Raw genomic sequence first — 22,817 nt, 5'->3', positions numbered from 1 at the left:
TTTAAGTGAAGTGTAGAAACTTTACCTTTCTTTATGTCTTTTTATTTTCCCTCATTTATAATATAATAATCTTAAATAATTCCCCTCCCTAAATCCATTTAGAACCACACCAGACAGCATTAGTTTTTGTTTCAACCATCAAATGAAACTTAGACTTGAAAAGAGAAGGAAAGCCTATTGTATTTATCCATATTTTTGCTTACCATGTTCTTTCTTCTTTTCTAATATTCTGAGGTTCCTTCTTTTATTGATTCTTTTCTGTTTGGAGAGATTCCTCTAGTCATTCTTTTAAGATAAGTCTGCTGGCAAGACCTATCTTGATTTCTCCTTCAAACCTGTGGGATATTTTTCCTGTATATTGAATGGTAGGTTGACAGTTCTTTCCTTTCAGCACTTGAGAAATGTGCCATTTCCTTCTGTCCTCAATAGTTTCTGATGAGAAATCTATCATCCAGTAGATTTAGGGTGCAGTGCCACCGGGAGGCCCTCGTGTCAACATGGGCACTAGGCCACAAGTTCCCTAAGTTTGAGGCTTCAGCTTCAACCAAACAAATCAATGGTTATTTTATACTCTATAAATTAGGAAATTTATCATGAAATGTGATGCAGCATAAAGATTTAACCAATATTTTTAAACTCAAGTTTCAAAGAAAAACTAGTATTTCTCCCTATTTCATTAAAACCTGGAAAGATGAAATCAGTGATAAAGAAGGAAAAATAAAATGCACAAAGTAATTTTTTGTCTGTTTCTTTTTAACCCAGCATAGAGAGAAAACTATGTCCTTGCCTCTACCCATCTCCATATCAGAAATGGAACCAAATGGCACCTTCAGCAACAATAACAAGAACTGTACAGTTGAAAACTTCAAGAGAGAATTTTACCCAATCGTATACCTGATAATATTTGTCTGGGGATCCTTGGTAAATGGCCTTTCCATATATGTTTTCCTGCAGCCTCATAAGAAGTCCACATCTGTGAATGTTTTCATGCTAAACCTGGCCATTTCAGATCTCTTGTTCATAAGCACACTTCCCTTCAGGGCTGACTATTACCTCAGAGGCTCCAATTGGATTTTTGGGGACCTGACCTGCAGGATTATGTCTTATTCCTTGTATGTCAACATGTACAGCAGCATTTATTTCCTGACTGTGTTGAGTGTTGTGCGTTTCCTGGCAACTGTTCACCCTTTCCGGCTTCTCCATATCACCAGCATCAGGAGTGCCTGGATCCTGTGTGGGATCATATGGATGTTCATGATGGCTTCCTCAATAATGCTTCTGAAGAATGGCTCTGAGCGGAAGGGCAATGTCACATTATGTTTAGAGCTGAATCTCAGTAAAGTTACCAAATTGCAGATCATGAACGTTATTGCCTTGGTGGTGGGCTTCCTGCTGCCGTTCTTCACACTCAGCATCTGTTACCTGATGATCATTCGAGTCCTGTTAAAGGTGGAGGTCCCAGAATCTGGGCTGCGGGCTTCTCACAGGAAGGCGCTGACCACCATCATCATTGCCTTGATCATCTTCCTCCTGTGTTTCCTGCCCTATCACACACTGAGGACCCTCCACCTGATCTCGTGGGAAATGGATATATGCAAAGAGGCGCTGCATAAGGCTGTGATCGTCACGCTGGCCTTGGCGGCAGCCAACAGCTGCTTCAATCCTTTGCTCTATTACTTTGCTGGGGAGAATTTTAAGGGCAGACTAAAGGCTGCACTAAGAAAACATTATCCACAGAAGGCAAAGACAAAGTGCGGCTTTTCTGTTTGTGTGTGGTTGAAAAAGGAAACAAGAGTGTAAGGAGTTATTAGGTAATGCCTGTTTTTGTATCCTCATGTCCACCGTCCATCACTCACAGTCTCCAAATAACTTTGTATTTGCACCATTTCCATCTAGTGTCAATCTCAATATTTAAGCAACCATGACTTTTGTTAATAAGACATACTTCAAAAAATTTATTAGGTGTATTTTCAGTGATTGAGCCTTTGTGAGAGAGATAGGAGGAAAAATCCCTACTGGAGTCTTACAGGCTGAAATGTCAGACTGGTGAAAAAAAATGAAAAGCACAGTGTATTCGGGATCAGATCTCTGGCCCATCAGGTATTCCAAATTCTTAACTTGAAGACAGCTCCAACTTCTCCGGCTTCTTCAGTTTCTCTTCCCTCTCCAATCCCCTGAGATACGACCAACTAACAGAGCTGCTGAAGGCCCCAAGGCAGATAAGAAACACACCCCAAGAATTCAGGAGAAGACTGTGAAGAGAAAGGCTGCTCTGGAACAAAGCAGAGTCATAGTCCCAAACAAGAACAGTGAGAGAAAAGATGGGAGATGGTTTGAAGTACCAGAGTGCTGGTGATAAGCAGGGAAAGGAGGAATTTCATTTTGAACCGGGAGAGAGGCCCTGGCACACTGAAGGCAAGAATGCTTCCTTTACCTCTCTCTTGCCAGGGGAGTAGGAAGGACAGGAAATGTAGGAGGAAGACCTACGGCATTGCCCTGGGATGGAGGAATTGTGTGTGGAATAGAGGAGAAGTGGGGGTTGGTCATGGACATGTATCTCAATTTTACTTTGAGATTTGGGTTTGGACTGACTTCACCACAGTTCTCACTCCCTCCCATTGAGCCACTGAGATGGGAGCCAAAACAAAAGAAGTGGTTCTAAGGGTTTGGGTTGGACAATCAAGGAGAAGGTGGAGTGGAGGGCAAGTTGCAAAGGCTTGTGTACCCCTGAAATTCTATTAACATTTTGGCAGAATATGAATAAGGTGATGCTGCTTCCCCTTTTGAGAGAGTGTAGAAAAATACTAGATATATAGTCTCTCTAGTGTTCCTTTCTATCCACTGAAACAAGGCTGAGAATACTACAAATGACTACCACCATGACCACTGCACTGCCAAAGACTAAGTGCCCTCCCCGTGAGTCTGCCGAGGCACTTTACACTCATTAATCCCATTTAACATTCACAGCAAAGCTCTGAGTTTCCATTTTACAGAGGAAGAAATTGAAGCTCAGAGAAATTAAGAAACTTGTTCAAGTCCACACAGCTAGTAAGAGTTTTAAAAACCTCCATGCAGAAGTGTTGTCTGGGTGCTCTCCCCACTGTCACCCTTGCAAACCTCCAGGAAGATTGGTTGAAAGTCTGAATAAGAGTCCCTCTCCCCCACTATGTACCTACCTCACGTTCACAAGAAAAACAAGGTTTTCTCCTTGGGGTTGTTAACCACGGTCCAGTGGAGAGTGGAGAGGAGATGGTGCTTGAACCTAGGGAGGGACTAAGTCCTTTTTCATGCTAAACAAGAACCCCAGGACCCTTCCCTTATCCAGCTACCAAAATAATGACCTACAGACTAATACCCTGTCATGATAGGACCTTAGATGATCCTCCTATGGGTACACTGCCCAGTCTGAGAAATAAGGCTGATAGATACACAGCTGGGAATCTTCCAACACAAAATCTGGGTGTCTGCCCTATTACCCACTTGAGAGTGAAGTTCACAGTGCAGCTAAGCCCTTTCACTCACAGAGAGCATCTAATCAATTTGTTAGAGTCTCATTCTTAATTATGAACAGCAGTCATTTGAAGAAAAGACCCTAATATGAAAGACACCAACAAATAAATGAGAGGGTAGATAGAGACATTTTCAGTATAAAAGGCCTCAGCATTTTTATCACCTTTACACTTTTCTTAGAAAGCTACTGGAGGATGTGCTCCCTCAAAATAAGAGAGTAAACCAAAATAGAGGAATACATGCAGGTAGGAATCAAGGAATCCCACACAGGAGAAAGGTGAAGAGGACTCCCAGGATATTAGTATGTAGCAGGCTTAGAAAGCAACTCATTCGGGTTGGGGACTCTCAAAGGACTCTAGGAGAAATGTCTAGAAGAAAAACAAGAAACTAATTGAGATAGCTCTTCTCTTGGAGAGCTGGGGATGAATTAGTGACAAATACATAGAAAACCATGCAAGTGAGAAGAGTGCTAGAGGAAAATAAACTGTTGTATAAGAGAGGAAATATAACCACAGTACACTACATGGCTCAGTTGTGAATAATATTGACACAGCAAATAATGTAAATACAGTAGCCTCCACCCCTATCTGCAGTTTTACTTTCCACAGTTTCAGTTACCCATGGTCAACCATGGTCCAAAAATATTACATGGAAAATTCTAGAAATAAACAATTCTTAAGTTTTAAATCGCGTGCCATTTTGCAAAGTGTGATGAAATCTCATGCTATCCTACTCTGTCCTGCCCAGGATGTGAATCATGCCTTTGTCTAGCATATCTATGCTGTATATTATCCACCCATGAGTTATGTAGTAGCTCTCTAGATGATCAGATTGACTGTCATGGTATCACAGTGCTTGTTTTCAAGTCATCCTTATTTTACTTAATAATGGCCCCAAAACACAAGAGTAGTGATTCTTGCAACTCAGATATGCCAAAAAGAAGCTGTAAAGTACTTCCTTTAAGTGAAAAGATGAAAGTTCTAGACTTAATAAGGAAAGCAAAAAAAAATCATATACTGAGATCTCTAAGATCTACGGTAAGAATGAATCTTCTAACCATGAAATTGTGAAGAAGGAAAAAAAAATTGTGCTAGTTTTGCTATTGTACTTCAAACTGCAAAAGTTCTGGCCACAATGGAAGTGCTTGGTTATAATGAAAAAGGCATGACATTTGTGGGTGGAAGACATGAACAGAATCATGTTCCAAGTGATGGCAGTTGGGTTCAGTACTGTCTGTGGTTTCAGGCATCGACTGGGGGTCGTGGAACACATTCTCCTTGGATGGGAGGGGCTACTGTAGGGAAATACTGTGATAGAGCTTTTTGCAGGAAATGAGGGGAGAGGATGTGTGTTTGTGGGAGAGGCATAAGAAACCTACGTTCCCATGTTCCATCACAGAATATGCATAGTAACTAAAGATGGAAAACAATGAATAGTGGGATAAGCATGTAATTTAGCAATCCAAGGTGAATACCAAAAGAAAAAGGAAAAAGAATGGACAGGGATTACCTCGGGAGAGAAGTCAGGGGCAGGAGGGTAGGATGGGGAACTTTTCTTTTCAAGAACTAACATGTGAATGTGTATTGCTGAAGTAAAATAAAATTGAAGTTAAAATTAAATTTTAAAATTCAAACTAATTCTAAATTTTTTAAAAAACAAAAAAGTCAAGAAAGGCCAGCATAAATGGAAACTGAACACTGACGGGTCAAGGAAAGCAGGAGAGAATGAGGCTTGGATTGGGGTCCTCAAGGGAAGCCCACCCAGCCCTGCCGTGGGAGGTGAGTCCTCTCTTGGGGTGAGGGGAGTCATTTCCTGGGGTGGTTTGATATGTCACTTAGGATATTTTTAGTTTCAAATAACAGTTAACCCGTTTTCAAGTGTCTTACACAATAAAGGATTTCACTATCTCATATAACTGAAATATACCAAGGGAGGTTGGACTTCAAGCCCTGTTCAACCAGGGCTTCTGGGGCTCTCCCCTCCAGGGGGTAGCTTTGCCACCTGGCTGAGTCCCCTCATGGTAACAAGCTGATTGCAAGCAGTCTGAGGCTACATGCTTCCTTATTTGTTTCTAGGAAAAGAAACAGAGTGTCTCCTACCCGAATAACCTAGCTCAAGTCCTTGGCTTTATTTTGATTGGACCTGCTCAGATCACATGCCTACCTTCAAAGCAAACTAGGGAAGAAGGGATTACTCTGACCAAATGAGGATGCTCAGAATCCACACCTGGAGTAGGGGATGGGATTAAACCCACCCCTTAGCTGGGAGAGGGGTGAAATGGGGCTTGCAGAGGGCATGTATGCCCTGCAGATGAGACAGAGAGAGCTGCCAACTGGCGGAGCATCTGTGCAGGGTGTGGCCCATACCTGAGCAACAGGTCCAGCAGCTTTGGAGGGTCGGGGGAAAGATGGGCTCAAGGAAGAAGGGAGAAAGCTGAATTATGAATTTCTATTGTCATAGGGATGTTCCAATGGACATTAGAAATCTCTACAACCTTTCAAGGGCAAAATAGCCCAAAGCTGGGACTAACTGAGAATAGCTAAGGTCTCTGGGATGAGAAATAATAGAGGGGTTGTGAGTTATTAGTGTCTCTAAGTCTATGGGGTGTATGCGTGTTTGTGTGAATGAGAAAGAGAGACAGACAGACAGAAAGACAGAGACAGACAGACAGCGACAGGGACTTAATGACTGACTTTTTCTTTTTCCAGCCAGGGTGAAGCCTCTTCTTTGGTGAAAAATGTTGTCCTTGGGGAAGAAAACAAAATGGAAGTCTTTATTTGCCCAAGTGAAAGCCAACAGTGTCCTGGCGTTTTAGATACAGCTCTTTTTGTTTGAGAGGTTAGGTAGCTCCCCTCAAGCAAACACATACACTGTTCAACTGGGAGAAGGGATTTTTCTTATGCAAACTTCGGTAGAATTATGATACTGGAACTGTGGGTTTTCTTTTCAATGGGGACCTAAGAAGCAAATGCCATTATATTTTATAACTAGGTTAAGTGACCAATTCTCTGTTTTAGATTTAATTAAGCTGATCGGCAATTTATTCTCCACTAGAGATGATGTTAAACTGGTCAAAAATGGGTTAGGAGAGAAGATTGGCAAGGGCCGTGGCTTTCTACAGAGAATTCATTTTTCTTCTTGGAAAAGAGCTTGAAAATAGAGACCTAGACCAGTGAGACTGGTGCAGTCAGTGGGGTAACCCTAGGGATATGGTAGTGGGAGATCCTTAAGTCCCAAAGACATTTCATCCCCAAGTATTAATAGATGGAGGTAGTTGCTTAAGGTTAATAAAAGTTACCAGGAGAAAGATAATGAGAAAAAACTAGTTAGAATGTTAATATGTATTTTAAAGCTCTAATAATTTTTTTTAAAATATGGCACTAGCATAAGAATCCATAGAGAGATTAAAGAAATAGACTAGAAACAGAGAGAAATTTACATGGGGGGTTGGAAAACCCCAGAGGGGTTAGCTCCATGATGTGAGGAGGCTGAATTCTGAGCCTGGGGACCTCCACCACCGACCCCCAAGACTCCTGCATCCCAAGAGTGGGGTGGGTACAGCAGGGCATGATGGACATAAGGAGAACACGCACCTGGCATCTGTGGACCGGTGTGGACTGGTGGCTGTGGACCAGAGGCACCTCCTAATGAGCTGGCTCATGTAGGGCCTCAGGACCTTTGCATAACCCTCAAGTTAGGGAAAAACAAACTGTTGTAAAACTCTTAAGTTGGAAAACGCTTGTAACCACCACAACTGAATTTCCCATTAGTCTGGTGGGATAGGTACTTAAAGTCAGATATAAATTAATGTTCCTAAAATTAAGTATGATGCCTTGGAGCCATTTTGACTAGAAGTTCCCATTTATTTTTATTTATGTATTTATTTATTTTTATGAATGAGGCTATTAATTAATCCAGCATCATTTGTTCTAATACTTCTTGTTGGCAGCTGCCACCTGTCCAGTGTTTCTGTCTGTCCCTGACGTATCAGTTTGCAGCCCCCATCTTGGTCCTTTCCCACCATTTTCAGCCCCCCCAGGGCTTAGAGGACCTGACTGGCCACATTCTTGGAGCCTTGGCTGAAGCAGGTGGCCATGACCCTGTTTCTCTGATGTCCCCGTAGATCTAAGTGGAGCCAACGCCAGCACAGCCCAGGAGGTACAGGTGCCTTGCGGTGGGAGCCCCTCATGTGCAGAACCAATTCTTATTGCAGGGAGCAAGCTTTTTGTGCATGGCTAGACTGACCACGTCCAGCCATTCAGGGACTTTTAGCTTTCTGGACTTTTTGAGCAAGGCTGACAGAGTTCTGTTGAATTCCTACTGGTTCATGTCTTTTACAGTATCTCCAAGCATTGTGTGTGATCACCACACTGCCAGCCAGCCTAAAAGTCCCATTTACTCTGAATTCACAAGAGATTTCATGCAAACAAAAATGTATAAATTAAAGAAAAAGAATGAAATTGTTGCCTCTGTTCCTACTCCCTAGCTTAAGTAATAGAATATTACTAGTACTACCTGCCGATTAAAGAAACAAGAACCAAGTCTTTAAAGAATTAAAGTTAGTTTACTCAGAAGTCTTACTGAGGCTGTATACCCTGAGCACCATAGTCTAGAAGTCTTTCAGAGATGTTCTGTCACACTGCTCCAGCACGGTGTTTTAGCTGACTGTTTATATGTGGGTCGTGGAGGTTTAGTATGTGCAAAATCACATCAAGCTTGCTCAGAAGTTATGTTGAAATAGAATCACAGTAATGTTTCGGTGTAAGAGTACCTTTGGGTATAGATCACAGAGTCATAGTCACTAGTCCTGTCAGATGTTCTCGTCTGTGTATGAAAAGTCAACGTCCAGGGTCATTTATCCTTTAAGGAACGCAGTGACTCAGGCAAGAGACACGAGGGGCCATGTGCTCTTCCCTGTTTCATCCTCAGTGCAACCCTCTGGAGAGCTGCAGGTCATCACGGAGTCAGGGGCTTTGTGAAATGATGCCTGCAAGCAGAAATGAGCAGACATGCCTTCTCGCACTTGCTACTTTGTCCCACACCCTTGGTCCTAGAGATAAGCGTTATTCCGAGTTTTATATTAATGATTCTTTTGCTTTTATTTATAAATTTGCCACTTAAACATACCCCCAAGCAAAATATTATTCAGTTCTGCCTGTTTTTGTTCTTTCTATAAATGAAATAATATAGTAGCTCTTTTTCCCACTCAGCTTTATCTTTGTGAGATTCAATCAGGATACTGTTGCTTATATGATGGTAACCCAATTTAATTGTCCATATTTTTGTTCATGGAGACTTCGGTCATTTTCAAGTTGTTGCTATTAGCAACAATGCTCCTATGAATATTTTCACACATGTCTCTCAGAGCACACATGTAAAAGCATCTCCAGATTATACACTAAGGAATATGTTCAATATTTCTAGATAATGCCCAACTCTTTTTTCAAACTGGTTTTACCAGTTCATCCCCCTCCCAGCAGTGTGTGTGAACTCCCCTGGATCTACCTCCTTGGAAGCATTTGAGATGGCCCGACTTTCAACATGTTGAAACCTGGTGGGTTTCAAGTGATTTTTGCTGTGGTTTTCAAATCAATAAAATTTAGGGAATTAACCACAAATAAACCCTCACAAAAGGAAATTACAAAGATTGTACTTTTGGTAAAAGAAAAACGATAATAGATGGACAGTCTGAAATGCAAGAAGAAACAGTGAACAAAGGTACAGATAAATATGTGTATGAATCTAGAATTCTAGGTGCATGGCTAGGTTAACTGTCTTCTGCTTTTCATTGTTTCTGATGAGATGTCGGCTATCCAATCACCACTTTAACAATAATGGCTAGCATTTTTTTAATGCTAGGCACTCTTCCCGAAAATATGTGTATATTTTTCATGTAATAGAAGAAATTGAAAATATAATTAATCGCATTTTACAGATGAGAAACTGAGTCATAGAGAGGTCAAATAACTTGCCAAAATGTGCTTGCCAATGATAGAATCAGTGTTGAAATCCAGTTAGGACCGTTCCAGAGCCCTTGTTTTCATCAACCACGCTTGACACTATACTTTCAAGCACTGCACAAACTGTAGTGTGGTGCAGCCTCATAGATGAGTTGCTTTTCATTCTGGTTTGCCGTAAGATTTTTCTTTGTCTTTTGTGTTCTGAGATATTAGTATAAGGTGTTGAGTTACAGATTTCTTTTCCATTAACATGATTTAGATTCAGCTTTGTCTAATCCATTTTTACATCCACGTGTTGCATTTTTCATTTCAATTATTTTACTTTTCATTTCTAGAAATGCATTATTTTCAAAGTGGCATAGTTGTAATTCATAATATAATGTTTTGCTTTTGTTAATCTCTTCATGCCTCATCTTCATTTATTAAAATATACTTATTTTGTGATCTGTGTCTAATAATTCCATCAAGAAGTCTTTGCCAATCTGACCCAACTATCATTTCTGCTGCCTCTTGCCCATGGTATATTTTGTGATTTTTTGACTATGGGCCTCTGTTCTTTGGAACTTTATCAGTGGGAAATCTTTAAGAGCTTATCTTAACTTTCCTCCGGGTTTTGAATTTATTTCTGCTAGGATTTTGGATGCATTACAATCCTGAGGACACGTTAAATTCACCATTTGGTATTTTTTATGCTATATAGGAAATGCAAATTCTGGCCATAACTTCCCCAATAATCAGCTTGTGATTCAAAATTTTCAAGACAGGTATTTTTCTACCTGCACCTAATGGGAAAGAGTTGTCCAGACAGGCAAGGTGCGTTCCTGCTGCCTTCTCTATAACAGGTTGTTTCTCATATCCTCCTATACTAAAAGTAGAGCCTGTAGCATTCTAGCTTTATTCAGGGGGTACAGTAGATCTTGTCCAAAAAAGGTCGCCATTGATTCCTCCTCTACCTTAAGTACATGCAGTTCATCACATCAAGAGGTGGAATCTAATTCTCCTCCTCTTGAATGTGGGCTGAACTTAATGGCATATTTGGCCAATAGGAATCAGCAGAAGTGATATTCTGGAACATCTATGGCTAGGTCATATCAAGCCTTGTGGCTTCTGCCTGGGTCCCATGAAACTAATTCTTGAGATGTTCACTCTTGGAACTCAGCCATCATTCTGCAGGAAGACCAAGCTACCTGGAGAAGTAACATGAAGATGCTTTGGTTGACAGCCCCCACTGAGCTCCCAGCCAGCAGCCAGCAGCCAGCATCAACTCCCAGGCATGTAAGTGAGCCCTCCTTGGGCAGATGGCTCCAGCCTCAGCCTGTGTCTGGCTGTGACCCATGACACTCCCCAAGTGAGAGGTTCCCAGCTGAGCTTCGTCATCCCATAGGCTATGCTGATACATTGTTGATTTAGGCCACTTAGTCTTGGGGTGATTTGTTACACAACAAGGAGTCTTCTATTAGACTTTCCACCTTGAGTGGGATCCAGGCTTTATCTCTAGTTTTCCTCATCCTATGATGTCATGAAAATAGCAACACAAGTTCACCAGGGTTTAGAAAATTCTTTCATGGTGAAAGTGGTTGTTGGCTGTTCCCTATTTTTCAGGGTTCTTTTGTACTTTTATTTTGTTTTTGACCTCTCTGAATTATTTCCCCTTTATTCTGTAGTCTGTAGTACATGCAAAAATTAGGATTATATAGTTTTTTTACTAGGTCAAAATTTGAGAGAATATTATCCTTCATATGATCAGAAATTAAAGCCCTTTAGCTTCTTTGAAGGAAAGGAAATAAAGTTCTGCATTATCTGGGATTTTACTATGAATTTGGTATGAACTTATAACATGCTTTCCTGCTGAGAATGCCTACCTCCATTCACTCTTCAGTCGCCTCCAATCCAGCTTCTGCTTCTGACACTGCACTCAACCTGGCCTTTTCAAAGTCACAAATGACCACCATGTTGTTGAACTGAATGGTCCCTTCTTTGGCCTCAATTTACATGTTGCTTTAGATACAGTTGACCACTATTTATTCTTGTAACCCTTTCTTTTCTTAGACTTTGTGACACAACAATCTCTTGGCTCTTCTTCTATATCTCCAGCTACTCCTTCAGACAGGCTTTGATTTAAAAATCTGTGCATGGTTTTTTTAGTCCATTCATCAATGAAGGCCATAGGCTGGATCGGAGTCCATTCTTTTTTTTTTTTTTTTGTTATTACTAAATATGATTTATTTAAGGAATATAAGGATAGTTCAATATAATGAAATCTATTCATATTATTCATCACATCAGTAGAGTGAAGGAAAAAATACTGTGTTCATAAATACAAAAGGCAAAAATACATTTGGTTAGATTCAAATTTTTTTTTTTTTTTTTTTTTTTTGAGACAGAGTCTCACTCTTGCCCGGGTTAGAGTGAGTGCCGTGGTGTCAGCCTAGCTCACAGCAACCTCAAGCTCCTGGGCTCAAGCAATCCTCCTGCCTCAGCCTCCCGGGTAGCTGGGACTACAGGCACGCACCACTGTGCCCGGCTGATTTTTTTCTATATATTTTTAGTTGTCCGGTTAATTTCTTTCTATTTTTTAGTAGAGACTGGGTCTCGCTCTTGCTCAGGCTGGTCTCGAACTCCTGACCTCGTCCGATCCTCCCGCCTCGGCCTCCCACCAGAGTGCTAGGATTACAGGCGTGAGCCACCACGCCCGGCCTAGATTCAATTTTTTAAAACAGTATTTTAAAAAAATCTCTTAATAAACTTGAAATAGAAGGATATTCCTTAATAAAGATAAAAATACATTTCTTAATCCAAAGGCCAATATCTTACTTAAAGCAGTAGAAGCATTCCCTTCAAAGTCAAGGACAAAACAAGAATACCCCCTCCAATCAGTATTATGTACACTTTTCTAACAGTGCTATTAGTAAAATATAAAAATAAATTTGAAGCATAACTATTAGAAAGGATACACAATTATAATTCTTACAGATTAAATGTTTGCCTTCCTAGAAACACCAATAGAGTCAATCAACTGAAAATCTAAGAGAACTAATAAGCTATATACAAAATAAGTATACAGAATCAATAGCTTTATGATATGATACAATATTATACAGGTAATTGAAAATCACATTGAAACAGTCTCCATTCTTTGAGATCCCACACCCTGCTTACCTTTTGCTAACCCCCATTTTGGCAGCTCAATTATGCCTGATTTCACTCTTGCAGTAACCAGAGATCCTAGTGAGCAGAACGTATTTTCTTAGAATTTCACCACCACTGGTTTGTCCTCTTTGCAAACTTGAATATCTTGGCATCAACCAATTTGTAGTTCCAATAAAGGTTGTGTCTCCCCTGTTGCCTCTTTCCTTGCCAACTCAGTGGCCTGGGCAGTTTCCCCAGCCATCCCCAATAGTCTACACCCCACCTCTGCCTATCAGACGTAGCCTTTTGTTGGCTACAATGTAGAGAAATTGAAAAAAATTTCATCTTCTCTCAAGTCAAACTTTTAAGGGACTGTCTCATAATTTTATTTGAAATGAACTTCCAAAATGAGAACTACTATTCAATCTAATTCCACAAGTTATTTTACTGGGTACCCCCCAGCTATGTGTCAGGCACTGTGCTGGGCACCCTGGGGGTATAAAGGTGAGTAACGTATGGTCTGGCAAAGGACTGAAAATACGTATCTGAAACACCAAGATGTAACTGAGGAAGTGATGGGTGTCACAAGCGAGGTGCAGATGAACCTCCAGCAGAGCACAGAGGAGGAAGATTCTGATTCAAGTGATGGTTTTGTGACAAATAGGCTATTGGGCTTAACCCTTAAAGAAAGGGCAGAATTTAGCAGGTAGAGATTGAGGAAGGGAAAAGTAAAGGGAACGATATTTCAGTTGAGGGACGTGGATAAAGACCCAAACAAAATCTAATGCTTTTTGGAAATTGTGAGCGTCCAGGTGTGGACTGGCACACATACGGGTTCCCAGAGGGAGAGTCTGTAGTGCACAGATGCTGTAAGAGCAGGTTGGGTGGGATCATAGAGGACATGATGCCATGCTAAGGGGCGGGTGGCTATTCAGGAGGTAAGGAGGAGCCATGGGAGACTTCCGAGAGGAGGAGTATAATGACTATGAAAGGAACATATAGGCTGGACTTTCAGTAAAAATATACAATCATGTCTTGAAGCTAAACAGAATTTATTCTTGATTATCTTCAAGTGCATATAATCCATTCTGTCTTCTCTGCTAGAGGAGATAAGCACACATTAATTTTATTAGCTTTGCCGGCAAGGAAATGGCATACATCTTTGAGCACAGAAACCATTCACTTTGAAAATCCGTGACTCTTCTTTGCCAGGGCTCAGAGTGCCTCACTCGGGCCACATGTGGGCTCGTGTTTTTCAGTTTTGGCTGAATCAACTCTTTGATTTAAAAAGAAACAAACAACAAAACCTACATTTGGAAAATCTAATTGAATATATTTGTAGTCTGGCAAGATCATATATACATATTTTTTAATATATGATGGTTAATTTTGCATGTCAACTTAACTGGGTCCCGGGTCACAGGATGTCCAGATATCTGGTTAAACATTTCTGTGTGTGTCTGTGAGGGGTTTCTGGAAGAGATTAGCACTTGAATCCGTGGAGCAAAGCAGGTCGCCCTCCCCAAGGTGGGTGGGCATAATCCAATCCACAGAGAGCCCCCAAACAGAACAAAAAGGCAGAGGAAGGGAGAATTCTCTCTCTCCTTACCTGATTGCTTGAACTGGGACACTGGTCTTCTCCTGCCCTCAGATGGGGACTTACACCATCGGTGCTCCTGGTTCTCGGGCCTTCACACTCACACTAAAATTATACCACCAGCTTTCCTGGGTCTCCCGCTTGCAGATGGCAGATTGTGGGACTTCTCAGCTCCATAATTGCATGAGCCAATTCCTCATAATAAATATCTTTATGTATAAATATAGATAAATATAGATACTGCTACAGATATAAATATAGATATATTCTATTAGTTCTGCTTCTCTGGAGAATCCTAACTAATAAAAAAGCTTCACTGATGATTCTGATGAAATATATTTTTATATCTTCTTTTCAGAACCTTACAGATCTCCAACTACTCTCTTTGGAAGTCAAATTATTTTTTATACACAGTTCTCCACTTTCAAATTTGAATATACTCCAAAATAGTTTCTAAATATCTGAGTTCTGTTTCAAAGGAAAATATAAATCTGAGAAGAAGTATGCTTATCGAGGAAAGTGTTTTGACAAGGAGGCCAATGACCTGAAGTCTAGCGTTGCCTCCGACACTTGCCAGCTCTGTGACCTTGGGCAAAGGGCTATTCTCTGTTTGCCTTCGCTTTCTTGTCTGTAACATGGGAATAACCATACATGCCCCATCTTGCGAAGCAGCTATGAGGACAAAAGAAATTATAAAACGCATCCATAAAACCCTACAGACATGCAAACAATCATATGCAACTTGATCGTTTGTATAAATAAGATATTTATTATTCAACTTGCATTTTCAATGCCTTTGGGGAATTTGCCACACAAACCAAATTGTCAGTGAATCATTACTTAAAGCAAATAATTATTTTGTGTTTAGAGTCATTCTCTAATTTGTCTGTACTTTGTATTTGAATTTTGCTATTCTGAGTGCTCTGAAAATAGGGCATACTCATGTTCTTACTTAAAAGATTGCAATGATTGTGTGGAGCCCTGGACAGAAGGGAGCTCAGAAGTTGGCATTTGCCTTGGTGATGAGGAAGAAGCAGGCATCTGAAACTCCTCCAGATGGCCCCTTGGGGCACCTGGAACAAATGACTTTAATCCTCTCTGCGTAAGAAGTGATGTCATGGAAGCTAAACTCATATGACTCAAACTCAAAGCAACTCTGGGTCTCCTTAACCTCCTCTCAGATGCAGACATTGATAAACAACTTCTTACATCAATATATTTATATCACTTCTGGAAATATGGGAATAAAACCATAATCTCAAAAGAGAAAGATTAGTCTGCCAAAGTTGTGTGCTAGAAATTGTAAATAACTCGAACTTGGTTGAACTCAGCCCTGACCTCCTGCTTTTTAGGGATGGTTGAAATCCACCACCTTAAACCAAAGGTCTGGAGTTTTATTTTGCATTTGTTTGTTTTCATTTTGCTACAAAGATGCAAGAAAGAGAAAAGAACAGAATTGTGAGGACAAGGCTATGGTTTATATAAAATATGAAAGGCTAAGAGTTCTGGGAAGCAGTTAATATTATGAAAAAGCTCCTTGTTTGGAAATGTCACATTTCTAAAATGCTTTCACAGCTATTTGATACACATACATTATTATTGAGAAAAATTTCTCTTGAGGGATACACACATTTACTTTTGTATCCTTCCCAGTATGCTGCCTTGGGCATAGATGATGTCAGCAATTATTGAATCAAATTTTACATATAGAATTTTCCCCAAACCACTGATATTATCTTCCCCATATTGTAGATGAAGAGCTAGGCACACACAACTTAAGCATCTTGGATTCCAAACCCCCCCTGCCCAGCCCTCCTGCAAACAAAACTGCCCTTCCTAGACGTCAGGGAGAGGCCTCCCCGACAGTTTGATGGTGAGGTAGGCCCAGGCCAGAGGCCCAATGACGCATGAGAAACAGGCCACAGACTGGGTGGCTTAAACAACAGACATTTATTTTCTCATGGTTTTGGGGGCTAGAAGTCCAAGATCAAGGTGCTGTCAGGGTTGGTTTCTGGTGAGGCCTCACTCTGGCTTCTAAGTGGCCACCTTCTCACAAGGCCTTTTCTCTGTGTGCACACTTGGAAAGAGAGCTTTCTGGTATCTCTTCCTTTTCTTATAATGACATTGGTCCTAAAGGATTAGGGCCTCACTCTAATTTTATTTAACCTTAAATACCTCCCCGTAGGCTCTGTCTCCAAAGACAGTCACATTGGCAGCCAGGGCTTCAACACATGAATGTGGGGGCACAACGCAGTCCAAATGAGAGTGCAAAAATGCACCTGCTGTGGGCAACATGGCCCTCCTGGGCCCAGTGACTCCCTCTTGATGGTAGATTCCTCACCCTCATGGGCTATACTGACCCAGACTTTGGGCACACCTCCGTGAAGAACAAGGGAACTGTTAGGAAGACTTGTGCCTTGTGTTCTTGATCTTGTGAATGACCTTTGCTCTGCTTGTTGGTGGGTTTGCAAGTAAACCGAAGTGACCACAAACTTCAGGAGAGTCCAAACCATCATTTATGCCCATCTTCAAAACTAGACTTTCTGTCTCTTTTTTTTTTTTTTTGAGACAGGGTCTCACTCTGTCGCCCTAGAGTGCAGTGGCATCATCATAGCTCACTGCAACCTCAAACTCCAGAGCTCAAGTCATCCTCCCACCTCAGCCTCCCAGAGGGTTGGGATTACAGGCGTGAGCCACCGCACCTGGCCAAAACTAGACTGTCTCTTATGATAACTGTTTGACGAGGAAGCATGGTGCAAGGAAAAGAGCACAATGCTGGAGTTAGAAGTCCTGGGTTCAAATCCCAACTGCTTTCCATGGCTCATAAACCCCTTATGACTTCCCTGCCCCCACCCAATCATCTATCTCCCTTACTCCTTCCACCAGTGCTGGCTTCCTGCTTCTGCTCAAAACCAGCAAACATGCTCCCACCATAGGGACTTGGCAAGAGCTCTTTCCCTTGCCTAGAATGTTCTCCCTCAGATACTCACTTGGACCACTCCCTTATTGCATTTAGGACTTTATATAAATGCCACCCTTCCCAGAAGGTTCTTCTCTGACCTTGCTATCTACAGCAGTGCCCCCTCTCCACCTCCAGCAAACTCTAGCCCCAGACACTGCTTTATTTTTCCTAATAATATTTATCACTATCTGACATTTCTGTATACAGGTGCTCCTCGACTTACAATACATAGCTTACATAGCTTAGCCTCGCCTACTTTAAATATGCTCAGAACACTTACCTTAGCATACAGTTGGGCAAAATCATCTAACACAAAGACCATTTTATAATAACATGTGGAATATCTCATATAATTTGTTGAATACTATACTGAAAGTGAAAACCAGAATGGTGGTATGGGTACTTGAAGTACAGTTTCTACTGAATGCCTATCACTTTTGTACCATCATAAAGTTGAAAAATCATAAGTTGAACCATCATAAGTCAGGAACCATCTGTATATATATTTGTTTATGGTTTCTCTTTCCCACTATATTGCAAACTCCACAAAGGCAGGTTCATTAGTTCCATTTACTGCTGCATCCCATGCCTAGAATTGTCCCTGAAACAAAGAAGGTACTCAAATATTTTGAATAAATGAATGAATGAAAGACTATGAATGAATGGGGCACTTGGCCTCAGTTTCCCCTTCTACAAGACCAGTGCTCTAACCACTGAGCTATGGAGCCCACCCAGTTTCCCCTTCTATAACTCGGCTCTTCCATACTGAGGTCCAGCCTTCGGGGCCCCTGGCCTGCGCTTGGCCTCCCTGGGCCCTGGCATCTCAGGCAGAGCCTGGAGGCACCACTACCCTGCAGCTTCTATGGCCCTGACAGCTCTCCGCTTTCAGCAGACCAGGGGCAGGGCTGCTGTGTGTGTGTTAGACAAGCCGGAGAGGCCACTTCTCTGAAATGACACGGCTTCCTCATGTAATAGTATGGAGAGCATGGATGATGAAAAGCAGTGGCTCACGGCCAGCTAACATCTTAAAGGCTCAGAACAAAATGGGGAATGACAAGCAAAGTGGCCTCGAAGGCGGAGAGGTTGGGAGGGGTTTGCCAAAGACAAAGCATAAAGCAAAACTCTGTCCAGTTCATATCCGCCCAAAATAAAAGTGTTTCTGGGGTAAAGGCAGAAGACAGCAGACGAAGCAAACCAGCCCAAATGTCAGTGCGGAAAGGCAGAGATGGCAGTGCCATGAAGTGAGGCTTGCTCACTGCTCTCTCCAGCGCCTAGAGCGGTTCCTGGCACAGCACGGGCACTCGGTCTATGGGAAGGTGTGTTTCGAGGGCACGTTGTAGGGATGTGAGGGGAGGGACCTAGCAAGGGTGGCACACTGGAAGGCAGATGCACAGGGACAGCGTCAAGTGAAGAAGCTACTTAAAGAGGCATCACTGATGAGACAGAAAGTCAGGCAGCCATGGGGTCACACCCTGGTCCCATCCATGACTGAGGGCTGCGGGCACCTGGCAAGTTACCTAATTCCTTTGTGCCTGATTTTTCTCATCTGAAAAATGGGGATGACATTGCTTACTTTGTAGATTGCACCTTAATTATCAGTGAGAGAGCCCAGCATGGCCCTGGCACATGACAAGCCACACACAGGAGAGAGGAGGAAGGAAGAAGGACCTAAATGGAGAGGCGGGTTTAGGCAGGGAGGGAGCAGTGTCAGTGGACAGGAGGATTCAGGCTGGGCAGACAGAGGGAAGCACAGGGAAATGAGGGTTAAAAAGAGGTCTGAGAGAGTCCAAAGGATCAAGGAGAAGGAGCTTGTACCAGGGGAGGCCAGGGATGAGCAGTACAGGAGGAAGAGGAGGAAGAGGAAGCTGGCAACTCATATTACAGAGACCTTTGACAGAGACCTTGTCAGAGATCTAGGGACACAGTCTCCCTGGTGCTGCTGCTGGAGCGTTGGCTCTGGTGGCTGTAGATGGTGGCCTAGGGGTGCCCTTGTGCCACCTGAGTACCGAGAGCTGTGCTGGGCAGACTCCAGGTAATTCAGCCCCGCAGGAGATGCACAGGTCTCAGCAGGAGGCCGCAGTTTGTTAACACAGGATTCATCAGGCCCGGATGCCTGCTGGGGAGGAGATGGAAGCGAGTAAATGCATCTCATCATCAAAAGCAGGAAGGAAATGAAACATTTTGGAAGTCATTGAAAGGCATGTTAATTTCAAATAAAATTTTGGTTAACCAACTGCTCTCTGAGTAACTTCTTGATTTTGCACATTGAAGACAGACATTACCCTGACATACATTAGAAGGTCCATGATCTCAGGCTTGTTCCAACTGTGCAAAGTCTGATTCATCTCATCAATTACTTGATTTGCTGTCAGGTTCTCTGCAAGCTGAGTAAAACTTCTCATACCCCCATGTCAGACACTTTCTCCAAGGACCAGGGTACCTCCTACAGCGTCCAGTGTTCCAGGCTGTTCCAGAAATTTGGGATGAGATGCTGCTACAGCCTACCCCCAACTTCCCACTTATAAATCCACAGGAAACAATGTGATCACTGTAGCTTATGGAATGCCTAGGTCAAAACTCTTGACAAAATACTAAGGTGTTGTTTGTACTTTTCTCTCCCATTGTTTCATCAGTAGAGTTTTCTAGAGGCTACGTGATGTGTGATATCACAACAGGCTGAATGCAGAAACAGATACACAAACCCAACTGCCTTCTCCTAAAGAGATTTGCAAAAATGGAAAACACTGTCACCCTTCTGACAAAATATTTTATTTTGAAAATATAGTTATCATTCTTAAAAAACTTTTTTTGTGTTAACATGTGATAGGCTTATTAATTTTTTTCACTAACCAAACAAAAATTTTAATTAGAAATTCAATTGAAAAATACATCTTAGTTCCTAATTGATAGCTAGAACCTACATGAGCAGAAGCTCTTTGAGTCCTCAACCATTTTTAAGAGTATAAACAGGTTTTAGAACCAAAATGATTGCAAACTGCCGACCTGCTGCTTTCCATGTGATCATGGACCTGCCTGTTGCGTATGGTCTCTTCAGTGGAAGGAACAGATCTGTACAACGGAGCCAACATCTCCAGCTCACAGAGACAAAAGGAGGCTCAGGGGAAACCCACACCCCTAATGACAGACAAAGCTGGGACCGGACATGCTCACTTCCTCACTCTACCCACCTATCGCGCGGCCTCCTAACACCCACTGGGGCAAAAAGGTGTTTTATAGGAGGAAAAGAAAACTGCAACAATTAGAGATTTTGCAAAGGGCAAACTTCACTCTCCAATGCCTTCTGAAAAGTATTTTCTGTGTTGTTTGGTCTCAAGGAAAGGAAACCAATTTGGTTCACAAAGAGGTATCTGTCCCTGGCGCAGCCTGGGCGCACCGCGTCTGCACAGCGCCCTCTGCTGGCCCCTGTCTGCTGCAGCTACTGCTCTGTCCAGTCTGGACACCTTAGATAGACGCAGGGCCCCTTTCCGGAGAGGCCCTAGGCATCGCTGGCACCTTACCAGGGCTTGGGAATTCCTCCAGCGGCAACCATGCTTTTATACCACTAGATGAGGCTGCCTACAATAGCTAACTCTCCCTGGGGGCCTCTCCTGGTTTGCAGCTCCATTTTTCTGCAATATTATCCACATCCAGAGCTCAGAACACACACAAAGAACCACTTCTCCACTCCTGTCATTTGAGTAGGAAGCCCGACACGAGCCTAGGACCCACGCAAACCTGACTTTGAAACCAGGCCCACCGCCCTGTATGTAGCTCGGCAACTTACTCAGGCTTTCTGAGCCCTGCTCCTCTCAGTTGTAAAATGGAAATGTGATAATTTACTTCGCAGGGTTATTGGGAGCCTGAAGTGAGACAACCTGGCACAGGGTGGACGGTGCTGGTTTCTGGTTTCCCACTTGTGCTCTGGGCTGCGGGAGGAGCCTGTCCTCTGTACATGGAGTCGCTGTCACCCGGCGAGACCTTGGGCTTCATGAATCCTCACCACAAGCCTGGTCTTCTCGTCTTCAGCTCCCGCCATGGGCCAGGCACTTGTGGGACTCTCAGGATATAAAGTCAAAGGATGCTATGGTCCCTTCTTTCAGTGGGCTTACAGTTTAATGCAGTGCTTCCCAACTTTTTCAAGATCATTCTTCCCTTAAGACTTCCTTTTTTTTTTTTGGAGACAGAGTCTAACTGTGTCACCTGGGCTAGAGTGCAGTGGCATCATAGCTCCTGAGCTCAAGTGATCCTCCTGCCTCAGCCTCCTGAGTAGCTGGAACTACAGGCATGTGCCACCACATCCAGCTAATTATACTGTTTTTTTATAGAGACAGAGGCTTGCTATATTGCCTAGACTGGTCTCCAACTCCTGTCCTCAAGTGAGTCTCCCGCCTTGGCCTCCCAAAGTGCTGGGATTACAGGTGTGAGTCACCGCTCTTAGCCCAAAAAGACTTTTAAAAACTGTTATTTTTTAGAGCAGTTTTAGGTTCACATCAAAATTGAGCAGAAAGTACAGAGATTCCCCACAAACCCCCTGCTCCCCTCCAACAGCCTCCCCCACTGTCAACACCCCCCCCCCCCGAGTGGTGCATTTGTTACAATCGATGAACCTACACTAACATATCATTATCACCACAGTGCATAGTATGTTAGGGTTTAATTGTGCTGTTGTACATTCTATGGGTTTGGACAAATGACATACCCACCATTTAAAATCTTTGGAAATGCTAAACTAGATTTGTCTCCTTAGAGGACATGCACCCACAGTCCAGATAAAGGCCCATGGGGAAGGGGAGAACATGGGGGGTATTATTTGCCTATGGCCAGTGATTTTTGCCTATCCCAAAAGATGTCCATGTCCTAATCCCTGGAAATTTACAAGGCAAGAGGGACTGCAGATGTGATGAAGTTAAGGCATTTGAGATGGGGAGATAATCCTGGATTATGCAGGGAGGCCCAATGTAATCACAGAGTCCTTGTAAGTGACATTAAGAGGCAGGAGAGTTGTAGAGGAGCTAAGATGACAGAAGCAGGGGTTGGCGTCAGAGAGATTTGAAGCTGTCAGGCTGCTGGTTTTGGAGATGGGGCAGGGCGGCCATGAGCCAGGAAGGGAGGTGGCCTCTAGAAGGTGGGAAAGGCAGGGAAACAGGTTCTCCCAAAGCGCTTCCAAAAGGAACACGGCCCTGCCAACATCTTGATTTTAGCCCAGTGAGACATGTGTTGGACTTCGGACCTCCAGAACTGTAAGCGAATGAATTTGTGTTGATTTGTCACAGCAGCAATAGGAAACTAATACAAGCTCAGGGAAGTGGACACCCCCAGGGCTCAGAGCATTCCCAGTTGGCTGGACCATGAAAGCCAACCCAGTACAAAGAAGCAGGAGTCCTGCTGGTGGGGCCTTCAGGGTGACAGCAAAGGATGTTGGCTGAGCTGTGTCAGGGCCATCAGAAGCCTCAGCATGGTCACTTAAGCTGCAGGGTGCTGCCAGTTTGATCAGCTGTGATGGCCACAAGTGAAGAGCTGCTACCAGCGACCTTGATCCACGCAATGACTCCCAGATGAGCAATGGTGCAATGAATGCTGCAGTGAGGTGGTGGTGAAGCCCAGGGAACGGAGGGACCCGGGAGTTCTCAGAGAGGCCAAGAGAGGATTACAGCAAAGA

General features: G+C 42.9%; 1 protein-coding gene and 1 pseudogene across 1 annotated transcript; one reads left to right on the top strand and one right to left on the bottom strand.

The window, feature by feature from the left end:
* Positions 1 to 801: 801 nt before the first annotated feature.
* Positions 802 to 1,800, top strand: CYSLTR2 (cysteinyl leukotriene receptor 2). Its single transcript, XM_069467280.1, has one exon. The coding sequence runs from the start codon at positions 811 to 813 to the stop codon at positions 1,798 to 1,800; it is 990 nt and encodes a 329-aa protein (XP_069323381.1). The 5' UTR covers positions 802 to 810.
* A 5,639-nt stretch (positions 1,801 to 7,439) lies between these two features.
* LOC138382724 (small ribosomal subunit protein eS19 pseudogene) lies at positions 7,440 to 7,863 on the bottom strand (annotated as a pseudogene).
* Positions 7,864 to 22,817: the final 14,954 nt, after the last annotated feature.

Source organism: Eulemur rufifrons, chromosome 4 (genome assembly GCF_041146395.1).
Source record: "Eulemur rufifrons isolate Redbay chromosome 4, OSU_ERuf_1, whole genome shotgun sequence".
Taxonomy (NCBI): Eukaryota; Metazoa; Chordata; class Mammalia; order Primates; family Lemuridae; genus Eulemur; species Eulemur rufifrons.
Note: the sequence above shows the minus strand (reverse complement) of the source record. Positions and strands in the feature narration are given on the sequence as shown.